This window comes from Engystomops pustulosus, chromosome 1, assembly GCF_040894005.1.
Source record: "Engystomops pustulosus chromosome 1, aEngPut4.maternal, whole genome shotgun sequence".
Lineage (NCBI taxonomy): Eukaryota > Metazoa > Chordata > Amphibia > Anura > Leptodactylidae > Engystomops > Engystomops pustulosus.
In genome coordinates, this window is record NC_092411.1 from 141140370 (window position 1) to 141154076 (window position 13707).

Genomic DNA, 13707 nt, shown 5'->3' on the forward strand with positions numbered 1-13707 from the left:
TTTTGGATTGTCTTTTTTCATATGTATGATTTTGGAATACAGTTTACTAGCAGATGTGGATTGTTTTAATCATCAGCATCATGCAAGAATCAGAAGCTTAAGATAAACTAACTAAACTTTCAATTAAATGTTACAAATAATAACCGATAATTGTAAACTTAATATAGTATGTTTAAATGTACCTGTGTCCTTCTTTACCCCTGCATTTCTTCTATATTTAAGGCCCTATACACTCAATGTTGGCTGTGATTTGGTCTAACCATATCACTGCCACAATTGTGGTCTATGGCACCCCCAGTCATAGCACAGTGAACACAGTGTGGCCGCGGGACCCTCAGTAAATAAGCCCCATCTCTGCTGGGTTTTCTGACGTTTCCGGAGATTGTGCAGCTGGGACAGGTATTTGGAAGGGGATTGTGTCGCACACGCTCGGATTTTGGCGCACCGGCTTTCATGCGACAGAAATTGGGGGGCGGGCCGTTGGATGATCCAACGGATTCGGACTGAGCGTGGGATTTAACATTTGAATTGTGTTGCAAGCCCAAGCAAATACATGCACCAGGGAATCGCGCCAAAGTCCATGATCATCGGACAACACACACACAGTGGGGATTTTGCAGGACCGGGTAAGTAAATGTGCCCTAGTGTCTCAATGCACTGTGATCTGGCTGCCCAGCTGTGTATTTTACATAGTACGTTCTTATTGTCGTACCCTGAGGCTAACGTGTATATTCGGCCCACAAAAAAGACCCGCATGTACATGTGGAAATGATGCCTGCTCATTCGTCAATAACAGACTGCTGTAAGCAAACAATTAGAATGCTCTAAAATTTGCGCCCTGATCCTATATACACTGCTCACAAAATAAAGAGAGCACTTAAATAACACAACATAACTTCAAGTAAATCAAATTTCAAGTAAATCAAATTGTCTACTGTCCAAACTCTGATTCACAATCAATTTCACAGACCATTAGCAAGAGACACTATAAAGGAGTGGTTCTGCAGGTAGGGACCACAGATTACTTCTCAGTACCAGTATGCTTTCTGGCTAATGTTTTGGTCAAATTTGAATGCTGGTGCTGCTTTCACACTTGTGGTAGCATGAGAAGGACTCAACAATCCACACAAATGGCTCAGGTAGAGCAGCTCATCCGGGATGGCACATCAATGCAAGCTGTGGCAGGAAGGTTTTCTGTGTCTGTTTGGTAGTGTCCAGAGGCTGGAGATGTGCAGGTGGGTAAGGCGAGCTCAGGGAGGACCGAAACGTCCCGTAGAGCAGAAGGGCAAAAGCTCGCTTGATCTTGACTTTCAGTATGAATACAGATCGTGAAAGCGGGGCCTCACGATCCTCCTGACTTTTTGGGTTTTAAGCAGGTGTCAGATAAGTTACCCAGCAGCAGGACCACAAGGATTAACACTACCAGCGCCTGCAAAATGACCTCCGGCATGATCCGGGTTGGCATTTCTTTGGATGGCCACACAGCCTTCCATGTGCTCACTGGAGGTAGCCTGTCATAAGGTACCGAGATCCTCAGACCCCTTGTGAGATCATTTGCTGGTGCTGTTGGCCCTGGGTTTCTCCTAATGCAGGACAATGCTAGATCTCATGTGGCTGGAACATCATGCCCTGGTCCATCCACCAATGTCACATTGCACACGCAGACTGTCCAGGAGTTGGCGGATGCTTTTGCCCAGGTCTTGGATGAGATACCTCAGGACACCATCCGCCATCTCATCAGGAGCAGTGTATCAATATAATGCATTCAGTTCACCATAGTGATCAATCTGTGGCACGGCACTCGTTACGGCCTTGATCCCGGACTGATCAGAGTATTTTGAAACAGCCCTAAGTGTGCTGCCAGGATATTAGGTAATAGACCAATATACATCAATTATAAGTTCTGCTTTCTTGATATGTAAAGTGAAGCCTTCTTTTACCTCATCAGCCAGACATTCCTGTCTAAAATGTCTTCTGATAGAGGGTCTCGTGATCTCTAGCTCTCCATGAACAAACCCCCTGCGAGGACCTTAATTAATACATAATAATTACTTTATTTATATAGTGCACACAGATTATGCAGCGCTTCACAGAGCTTGCCAAATCAGTCCCTGTCCCCCATGGGGCTCACAATCTAATGAACCTACCAGTATGTATTGGAGCGTGGGAGGAAGCTGGAGGAAAGCCACGCAAACACGGAGAGAACATACAAACTCTTTGCAGATGTTGACCCTGGGACTTAAATCCAGGTCCCAGCGCTGCAAGGCTGTAATCCTAACCACTAAACCACCATGCCGCCCCTTAAGGTCCTGCAGCACGATTATTCATGGACAGCTAGAGATCACATGATCCTCTAAATGTTTTTAAAATGTTAAAAAAGGTTAATATTACACAGCCTGATTAAAATTAAGAAGTAAAGGTTTTTTCTTTGGGAGGAGGGATGGTATGTTGTCCAAACAATAGAAATGGTATGCACTTGTAAAAATTCACAGTTCAAGTTTCAAGTTTCTCTAAAAATAATAATTTAGTATCAAAATATTCTAAAACATAAAAGATTAAAGAAAAGAAGTGTAATTATTGGCACCGATAGAATAGCACAACATACACAAAACAAGGCCAGAATCCTAATTTTTTTTCCATCCACACTTTAAAAGGGTATATCAAATTTATTAAATAACCCAAATATGGTACATTTCAATTACCCAAGTAGTCTGGCAGAAAAACAACCCCTCGTACAATTATGGCTACAGAAAAATTAGAAAGTTAAGGGCTCAGGATGTCAAAATGAAATGGATGAAAAATGGGAAAAAAAAAATGTTTGGTGCTAAAGATCAAAATTGTTCTGGTTGTGAAGGGGTTAAATATAAAGCTATTAATGCTTAAGAGGTATAATAATATGTATCTTGTGTATTGATTCTGTAATGGGATTGTACAGAGGTTTCCTTCCGTTCAGGTTGAAACTGCTTGGGGTCTGAGTGCTAATGTCTCTATTTGTTGAAAAGTGAAGTTTCACCCCAGTGTAAGGTTCAGAGTCCTCAAAAAAATATTTTCTTGAAATACTTCCACTTTCTGCAGCAAACAAACATCTCCACATGAGGAAGCTGTGCTTCACATGAGTCATGTTACTGGTTTGAAATGATGCTTAGTATTCAGGTCAAAGAGTATAATCCTGGTTTCATTAAAGGGAACCTAACACCACGATTCTACCTATAAAGGTAGAACGGGTGGTAGGTACATGGATAAGATTGAAAAAAGATAGCGGGGATGTGAGGATAGCCCTTTTTAGAGCTAATACTCATGTCCCCGCTATCTTTTTAAAATCTTTATTGCCCTAATATGTAAATTTTGTAAAGCGGCCACTGGGGAGTGGAGTAGCCAGACGTGAGGCTACACGTTGCGGCTACGCCATGCTCCAGTTGCCTCTTTGCTCCTCCTACCCTGAGATCTTCGGCGCGCCCTCATCCAAGAAGCAAGCGTTCTGCGGCCACTGCTCCAAAGCTGGAGCTACTGCGCATACGCAGAACTCTGGCTTCTCAGACGACCTTAGGGTAGGAGGAGCAAAGAGGCTACTGGAGTGTGGAGTAGCCGCAACGTGTAGCCTCATGTCCGGCTACTCCACGCCCAAGTGGCCACTTTACAAAATTTACATATTGGGGCAATAAAGATTTTAAAAAGATAGTGAGGATTAGCTCTAAAAAGGGCTATCCTCATGTCCCGTACATGCACCTACCACCCGTTCTACCTTTATAGGTAGAATCGTGGTAGTAGGTTCCCTTTAAACTTGTCATATGCCTTTTACAGAGGAATTATTTTCATTTAGCCACACATATTAGTTGGATTGAAGTGATGTATTGATAGTTGTTCTGGAAGGTTCTCTCATCTCGATAGTGGAATTCTGGAGTAATCACTGGGTTCATGATCCCTTCGCCATTTACCCCTTCTACTCCAATTGCTATGGTTCCCATGATTATGGTGAATATGAGACTGCTTATACTGTTTCAAACCTACCCTTGTTCTGGGAAGAAAATATGCAAATACATTTTCCAAGGTCTTGTTACATCAAGACTTTCAGGAAATCTATTGATATGACTCGGGATAATAGCCAAACCAGAAGGAATAGATCTTTCTAGTAGAGGCAAGGTTTTTGGGCATCAAAATACAAGGAGCTAAGTGGACAGCAGTGAGAATACCTCAACTCCATTGCACTTGGAGAATCTACAAACCTGTCTAATAAATACATTTTCACAGTCCTGCTGCTCCAAAAAACAAACACAAAGATGTGATTATATAGCTCTCCCGGGCCCTACTATGTCTTTAGTTTTGCAGGGTCAGAACAGTTGTCAGATTTCCTTTTGGTATATAAAAGAGTCTGAATAGTTGAGTAATATATACACATATAAGTGAAACATTTTTATTTTCTATTATGAAATAGGGCAGTGATTTTCAACCTTTTTTGAGCCGCGGCACACTTTTTATACTAAGAAAATCCTGGGGCACACCACCAACCAAAATGACACTAAAACAGTCATATTATACATATAGTTAATAATATAGATTCTAAATTTATTTTACTCACTCAGTGTGAAACCTGGGCCTGTTTCGATAAACACAAAAGGGATATCCTGGCAGGAATGGTGGAAAGACACACACCAAGCTCTTCCTCAACAGTTCTCAGTTTCTCCCTGTTTTTAGTATATGGTGCTGATTATTTTGTGGCTCATGTACTGCAAAATAAAGGGGTACAATGAGAAATACTATGGCCATGAGGCCAGAGTACAAGTGCCAGCTCATATACTCAGCATATGAGCTGGTACGTAGTACTCCAGCCTCATGACTATAGTATTGCTCATTTTACATTTCTCATTGTTATATGCAGTATACTGCTGGAGTACTAAAAGTACCAGCTCATATCCTGAGTATTCTGCCAACAGTTCATATAGTCAGGCAAAAGCTCATTTGGTCAGCATTATTGGTGGGCATTACCTTGGCGGTGGGCAAATGCGGGAGTCTCTCCGCTCTCAGGATGATGCGCCGGCCTCGGTGAAGTCATTTTGTCGCACAAGGTTCAAAGCTTGCGCATGTGTTATTGTACACGTCTCCTACATTGTAAGAAGCCGTGACTGCGCATTGCCAGGAAACAAAACACAGGGGGCACCACAGTTTGGGGAAATTTCCCTGTGGCACACCCGACCATGTGTCGCGGCACACTAGTGTGCCTCGGCACACTGGTTGAAAATCACTGAAATAGGGTATGTACATTTACAAATATACAGTTAAAAGAAAAAAACAATCCATCCAAATTATTCTAAGAATTTTAAGGTGGAAATCTTAGATCACATTATATAGTTCTAGTTAAATCATAGGTAAATAAGCTAAAATAGGTACTAAATTTTGCAAAATAAGAGATTAAAGCAGTTGTTTAGGATTTTGATCTTAATAATCTATCTTTAAGATAAACTGATGGCAGCAGCAATAGCAACAGAAACAAGTGTATAGAAGCTGAGATGCAGTAACCTAGTCTGAACACCAAACAGTGTGTGGTGCTGTTTTACATCTGGCACTGTAGATATTTTTTTAACAGAGCCAGGCTGGCTGATAAGTCCTCAATATCTAAATCCAGTAAAATCTATTTTACCTGCCAAGCATTACTATTGATGGCCCACCCTGACGGCAAACTTGGTCTTTGTTTTACTGACTTTAATGTCTGGTTAATGGCAACACTCTTTCAGATGTGCATATCGATAGGCTGATGGTCTATATCAGTGATGGCGAACCTTTTAGCGGCCGAGTGCCCAAATAGCAACCCAAAACCCCCCTTATTTATCGTGAGGTGCCAACCAAAAATTAAAGCACTAACTTACTGCTCCCTGTTCTTCAACAATCAAATTGGCCTCCTGAGGACAGCAACACAGTAGAAAGATGGAAAATTTGCATCATTTTAGCTTCTTTCCGGTGTCTGTTCACAGAGAATCGTGGGGACAGCTGGAGGTCCTTCAAAGATAATTTCGACCTGCTTATTCATTCTCCCTCTTCCTACAATCCCAAGTAGCGAAGTAAGTATCAAAATATGACTAAAAGTAGCATATTTTAAATCTCTTGGAACTGCAGAAAAATTCTTTGAGTCCTGTCTGGTGCTGGGGTGATGGCCCGGGTGCCCACAGAAATGGCTCTGAGTGCCGCCTCTGGCACCCGTGCCATAGGTTCGCCACCACTGGTCTATATAATGAAAGATGATTTAGAATTCTTTCAAATCCTTATCGTCAGCCTGAAACCACTGCCATATTCTCTTGACCTCTTCTGGACCAATTATTGCAGGATGCAATTCTAGAAAAAGATAAAAGATTTGTCAATTAAAAAGAAATGCTTTCTGTAATAATTCCTCATAATTTTAAATATTTCAGTTTGCAACTTGAAAATGTGATTGTTAATTCAACATAATTATGTCATCAACCCAAGTTCACAGCTTTTTATGCTCTTCCCTCTCCATGTCAGACACGTACGGGGCAGAACACTGTTAATTAGCGCTCAGCTCTATACATGTATCGCACTGTGTTGATGCCGGTTCAGCTCGTCACCAGAGCAGACCCGCATGGGGAAATATGGGATGTCAGAAGTAACAAACAGCCCTGTATGTTACACAGGGCGCTCTGCTCGGTTCCTAATTATGCACGCCTCTATAATGCATGTATTAGAATCTGACCATCCCCCTTCCCAAGAACCAGTTCCCGGCGCTTTCAGATGAATTCAATTTCATCAATAAGGCGTAGCTACCCCAAAATAGTATCCCTGGAAAATGCATCTCATCCCTCAAAAAATTATCCTTCACAAGGCCATATTAATGGAAAAACAAATATTTTAGAGCTCACAAAAGTGCTCCATTGAAGAAACTAAAAACTAATATATCCTGTTGGGCAAAACTGTCTATTGCATGGCCCTCCTTTTCTACCGTTCCTCGCTTTGTGAGCATTTAACATATCTACATGTGTGGTTTCTACGTATTTGGAAGAAATTGCACAAATTTTGAGATGGGTTTTCTCCTTTATATCTTTTGTGATTATGTAAATTTTAATATTACTGACAAAATTTAGACCATTCTAAATTTCATCTCCATTTTGTTTATTATGAAGCTATCAAAGGGTTAACAAGCTTTGTAAAAACTGTTTCTGATAGGTTGAGGGGTGGAGTTTTAGGGGTTATTCCAAGGAGTTTCTAATATTATATATTTCAAAGCTCATTAACAAAACGAATCCCCAAAAAATTCACTTCTGAAATTTCTGTGAAAATCCAGAAAATTGCTGCTTGATTTGTAAGCAGTAAACTATCTGTATGAAAAGGAGAAGATGTCAAATTTTGAAAATGGTGATTTTTCAAAAATTTTCATGACAAAACATTCTCAAAATCACTTTGGTAAGTAAAAATGTTCAAAAGATATAACCATATAAAGCAACTTGTCAGATTACAAAAAATGGGGCTAGGAGTGAGGACATTGATCAAGAGATTCCACCCTTAAAGTTGCACTAAAAAAGTTTATTTTTATGTATAGCTTTCTATTGCCGTTTGGGACTTTAGGAGTGATATCTATTCTGTTGGGCATTCATACACAATCCATATATTATATAAAAGGGGAAACTCTTCTGTTTAATATGACACAACATGAATTTTTTTTCTAGGTGCGAGGGTTAAGGAGATATAGGCGTTTGGAGCCGTCTCCATACGGTCAGCAGAAGGCAAAATGTACAGGGAGCTGCAGGAAACACTTTCACTTTTCATTATTGCAGAAGTACATGCACCCTCTGTAGCTGAACCTGGGAAAGGGTGATGGAATAATGCTGTACATATTTATAACATAGTTTGGTAAAAGTTACTACTTTTTAAAAAACACTTTAATTGGAGAACTGACAAAAAAAATCTTATTTTTTCACATCTGTAGTGAATTTTTGGCAAATTTTAAATATGTAATTAATTAAAACTATTGAATCAAGATAAAGTCTCATATGTCTTGAAAAAAACAAAGTTAAATTTGCTATGATATATGTAAAGCTGAAGTGCATAGCAGAACGTCAAAAATTTCCCAGGTCTTTCTGGCACCAATGACCATCGGTACTGAAAGGGTTATTTATTTTTTATACATAGGCTATATTGCTATTTTATAACACAAATGGGTACACATAACAATTTTAACTTGAAATTTTATATAAAATGTTTACATCATGCATGTGTATATAGTTTGAATATGTAATGAGATTGTAATTTACCCATGATGCTTTGGATAAATATATATGTTTGTGGAATCTCTTGTTGAATGTCTGAGAAAGCTGTGTTACACTGAAACGTCACTATCTTGAAATAAATTTTCACCTGAACTTCTCACTGATACCTGAGAGTGTTGCCTGTTTTACCTAATTTTTTTAAAATGACAATGGGGCTACCCAAGTTGGGGGGAGGTTAACTACCCTGTTTCCCCTAAAATAAGATACCCTCTGAAAATAAGACCTAGTAAACTTTTTTCAAGCTTAAAAATAAAAGGCCTCCCCCGAAAATAAAACCTCGCGGCAGTGATTGCTACATTTTCCCCCACGCCATACATTACCATTAGTAGATCATTTAGATACTGCAAAAGGTTGGGACATGGGTGAAGAATTCATGGTATAAAATCACTGACTACAAGCAGCTACCTGGACAGGAAGGGGTAATTGAAGTAAAGTGCTAAACATGAGAGATTGGGTCCAATGATTCCGATACAAAAGAAGTCACAACTAATTCAGCATGAAATTCAGAGTTAGCAGAGTTATTAAGATGTTACAGAAGTTGTTGATTTTTGTTCAACAATGAATGTGAATTCTTGTTCATGGAAAGACATCCCCTGAAAATAAGACCTAGTGCCTATTAAGGAGCAAAAATGAATATAAGACACTGGATCTCATTTACTAAGGGTCATGCTGCTGACTTTCGTCAGACTGTGCGCCTTTTTTGGGGATTACACGGCTTGGACAGGCATTTAAGAAGTGTCTGCGCTGAGATTTTGGTGCACACGATCCTTTTGTGGCTCGGCTGCTCTGGCTTCCATGCGACACAAATCGGGGGACGTGCCGTTGGACGATCCGACTGATTCGGACTGAGCGCAGGATTTAACTTTCAAATTTAACATTCAAATTTAACTTTCAAGCCCAAGCACTTAGATGCACCACTAAAAAGATGGTGAACTCTGATTGGGGAAACGACACATGCAGGATATCAAGTGCACGATCTTAGTGAATCGCGGCACAGTGCATTATCGTCGGACAATGCATTGTTGGTGAACTCCGGTTATGTAAATGTGCCCCATTGTCTTATTTTCGGGGAAACACGGTAGCTACTGCATTTCCCTGTCTAGGCTTATACTTGAATCAATAAGTTTTCCCAGTTTTTTATGTTAAAATTAGGTGCCTTGGCTTATATTTGTGTCGGGTTATACTCGACTATATATGGTAAATACATTTGGCATCATTGTGATTTGTACTGACATGCAGTAGGAAGGAAATGTGTAATTTTTACTGCTCAGTGTAAAAAAAACTTTATATTTTTTCCAATTTCACTACATTCTTTCCTGTACATTTTTACAGCTTTCCAGTAAATCATACAGGTTTACATACAGTATTAAATGGAGACATAAGGTACAATTTGTGCAACAGAAAAAGTAAGATGATCTGATATTTAGAACCTTATGATCACAGATTATATATTTTTGTATTTGTGAGGTTGATTTTTTCCTGGATAAGCTGCAATTTCTATTGATAACATTTTAGTATTTGTACAACCTTTAGATCCCTTTTAATTAAAGGTTTAGTGGGTAGCAAGATTATGTGAACGCAGGGATACCTTATATGTTAAGGTTATTTTATGTGTAATCTAGGGGGTGGTTAGAATTTTGTTGTTTTTTTTGGCCACCGAGTGTGTTTGAACCATAGGTTGATAATGCATACAGTATTCTGAAATACGACCATATTACACTAAAATTGTTGTTTTGCTGCAAGCACCAATCACAATTGTTAGACGCAAGTGTCTGCCGTATAATACAGCTACCCCTCCATACACCCTTATCGATATATAGGTTAAATGGTTGTATACACACACAGTTATTTATGATTCTACATACCCAATGGGAATAATACTGATGAATGCCAAGGCAGCAAAAACGATGAAACAAAATCCACTGTACCAATCTAATGTGACTTGATATAGCTTGTTAAATCCCGCAGAAGAGCTCACTGCTATAATTTCTACTGCCAACTGAAGTACCACAAACACTTTGCCTAAAAAGAGATATTAAAAAGAAAGGATTCCATGATTAAATGCATTCAGAAACAGGCTTCTTCTGCACAAACCCAATGAGCTTTATGCAGTGATTTTAAAGTATTAGGATTTATTTATTATCAAAAGTTTAAATGGGTGCATACCAACCCTATGAACATCTCTGTATAATGCTAGATAATGGCTAAATAAAAGTTAGTAAATTGTGACTATGATTTTCATAATGTCTAGCAATGCAACAACTTACCATAGGAGGATCCTTGAATTTGTTTAGATATGACTGATCTGATGGTTGGTGTAGTGATTACCGAAAACATCATCACGGTTCGAGCTGAAAGGTCGGTAGGAGATCATATTTTAACATAAAATATACCAGTCTAGCAAAGCAAATTATTTTGAAATCTTTTAACATGCACTAATACAGCATTGTGTCAAAACCAATTTTCTGAAAGGACAGAAAGCACATTTATTTCAATGTGGTGATATATAAAAGCCAAATCATTATCTTTGGTATGGAAGTAAAGTCTTCCTGTCTAGGAAAAAAAAAAAGCCAATTTTTAGGGGAAATTTGTTACATAGGATTTCAATATTTATAAGCAGGTTTCATTACTAATTGGGGCACATTTACTAAGGGCTTTGTGCCACACTTTAGTCCGACTGTGCACATTCTTCATGGCTAAAACGGCTTGCACAGGTATTTAAGAAGTTTCTGCACTGCAATTGTGTAGGACGTGATCCTTTCGTGGCACAGCTGCGCTGGCTTCAAAATTGGGGTGCGTGCCATCGGAGAGTCCAACTGATTTGGACCGAGTGCTGTATTTAACTTTCAAATTGTGTAGCACGCCCTATGTTAAAGGTGCACCACAAAAAAATTGCTGGACTCTGTCAGGCTTGTACGGGGAAGCAGCACATTCATGATTTCTGGCGCATGATCTTAGTGAATTGCCGCACACGGCATTATACTCGGACAATGCACTTTTAGTGAAATCTAGTGACTTTTTAAGTAAATGCGCACCATTATGTTTTAAGAGTAAATAACTATGTATGTAAAACATTACAAAATATATTACTCAATAATGTATACTCACCAATGTAATACATATAAGTAGATTGCACAAAGGCCATTATCGTAAGTCCAGAACCAAATGAAATGATTCCAATAGCAATCAAACCCAGATCACCTATACATCTGGAAAAAGTAAAAACACCTAGAAAGCTAGTGATGTAGGTCATGTAGGCTGCAGCATTGCCATAGCCAACCTCTACTGGACCCCAATTTAGAGGCTTTTTTAGCACAAACACATTAATGACATCATCAGCTGCTGTAGAAGCAACATTATAAAGTATAATACTGATAAACATGGTAATAAGGATAAGCTTTGATGGTGCTTCATGAGCCAAATTTTCAGTTTCATTTGCCTGTATTGTTGTATTTTTAGATTCTTTTAAAAGTCTAGTAGTCTCTGAATCACTGCGTTCTTCTGGTGTCCTCAAAACAAAAATGCAGTATATGACACAGAAGGCATAGCAACTGATGCTACAAAACACCAGGATAGTTCCTTGATGACTTGTTATATGTAATAATCCAAATAAATGTCCAGATATCAAACTGCCTACAAATCCTGCTATCCCATATACCATTTCGATGATAATAAGTTGAAGCGATCGTCTTCTTTCAGAGGAACATTCGGAAGCCCAAGCCATAACACCACCCCAATAGGTTGTGAACCAGCCAGTTAGACCATTCAGTGCTGCAGAGCCAAAAATTACTTCCACTGGCCATTCCCAGATGATGACAAACAACAAAAACATTCTTGAGATGAGGTATCCGAACAATGGCACACAAATAGTGACCTTTCTGCTGGTCCTATCTCCAATTTTTGCAATGATATAGGCAGATAGGAGAGGCGTTAATCCCATAGTAACATTATAAATAATGTAGAAGTTTGATATTGATTTCTGTAACATGTCATCAAAACTAGAGTTGGAAGGAGATATTTGGCTGGAGATGGACATGTTGTAATGATTCCTTACCACCATAAGTAGTGCAGTGTCATAGAAAGAGCTAGCCATCTGAGCTCCTGCAACTACTGGCTCAATCCACATCCTAGTCATCTCTGTAGTTCAGATCCTTAAAGAAAACACACCTTAGAAAACAATTGATTTTGGTAAACTTAAGTCAAATCGAAAGTTGTAATCCAGAATTTCATGTTTTGCATAATGGGAAGGTATCCAGTTTCGCAGTCATTCCAGTATTTTTTTCACCGGTATAAATACATCCTGGTCATGTGATATAAACACGGAAGCATGTCTAATTACAGGATACAACATAGTCATCCCTGGAATTAAACAATAAAGAATCCAACTGAATGACTACAAGCAATGGTCTAAATATTGTACTAAATTCATACACGAACTATACAAGAGCATTTTTTATTCAAACCCATAAAATGTTCAAGAATATCTCCGGTGAAAAGGGTTTGAAAACAAGTTTGTACACACTAAATTTTAGAGCTCAAAGGAAAGACACCTGGAATTGTACAGAATAGCATCATTGTGCTCCTAAAATCTCCACGCCATGTTTTACTCATAGCTGGGAGGGAACACAATGCACATAAGTGAGTTCTAAAGCTTCTTTTACATACATCTGAAAGTCCAGAATAGCATATACTATAATGTTTTTCTATGCGTCTAGTATAAACGACACAATGAGGAGACCTTGATGAGAATATTCTATAGTGTGTAAGGGATGCAAGAGTAAAGACTTTCTGATTTTACCCAAATGCTGCAACTTGCTATTTATATATACTACTGATGAATATTTACATACACCATTTCACAAAGTCAGTGAACTTGAGCAATAAATCAGGTTACTTACTTCCATCTGCTTAGTGCATTCCAATGAAAAAAAGAGAACTGTTCGGAAAGTACACAGTATTTTACTTTTCCACTTCTGGTTTCGTTTATAAAAAAAAAAAGCATAGAAAGTCCCTCCCCTTTGGGGTTTGTGCATGAAAAACTCCCTCTTTCACAGAGAACCATATACAGAAAAGGAATGTAAAGTGACTGTGAACACATATTCTAACATATAAAGAAGACTTTTTTCTCTCAGCTTTCTTTCTGTCTAGTGCAGATCAGTCTCAGTTTTATTGACCAGAAATCATTTACCAGCTCCTAAATCAGCTCAGACAAACATTGGTAACAGGGCTGACAGAAACCTGATCCAGGTCATACATCGCTCAGTGGGAGAAGGCATGAGATATCTTGTGCAGGACATTTCCAGGATACATAAACACTCACATCGCTTTTCGAGGTGTGTGAAATTTGTATAAAATCATCACTAGATGGTACAGGACGCACAGCTATTTAAAACAATTAGGGCTCAGCCCCACAGATGACTGGTGGATGTGCAGGCAG

At 39.0% G+C, this 13707-nt stretch overlaps 1 protein-coding gene across 2 annotated transcripts; it reads right to left on the bottom strand.

Moving 5' to 3' along the window:
• Window positions 1–3791: 3791 nt before the first annotated feature.
• LOC140134211 (solute carrier family 46 member 2-like) lies at window positions 3792–13252 on the bottom strand. Of its 2 annotated transcripts, none has more exons than XM_072154818.1 (5): window positions 13169–13252; window positions 11379–12629; window positions 10538–10621; window positions 10136–10292; window positions 3792–6324 (listed from the first exon to the last, which is right to left on the bottom strand). In XM_072154818.1, the coding sequence occupies exons 2-5, from the start codon at window positions 12403–12405 to the stop codon at window positions 6261–6263; spliced, it is 1332 nt and encodes a 443-aa protein (XP_072010919.1). In that variant the 5' UTR covers window positions 12406–12629; window positions 13169–13252; the 3' UTR covers window positions 3792–6260. The 2 variants fall into 2 exon arrangements, with proteins under 2 accessions (XP_072010919.1, XP_072010921.1); XM_072154820.1 differs by having other exon boundaries at window positions 11379–12421; window positions 13169–13249.
• Between the last annotated feature and the right edge of the window lie 455 nt (window positions 13253–13707).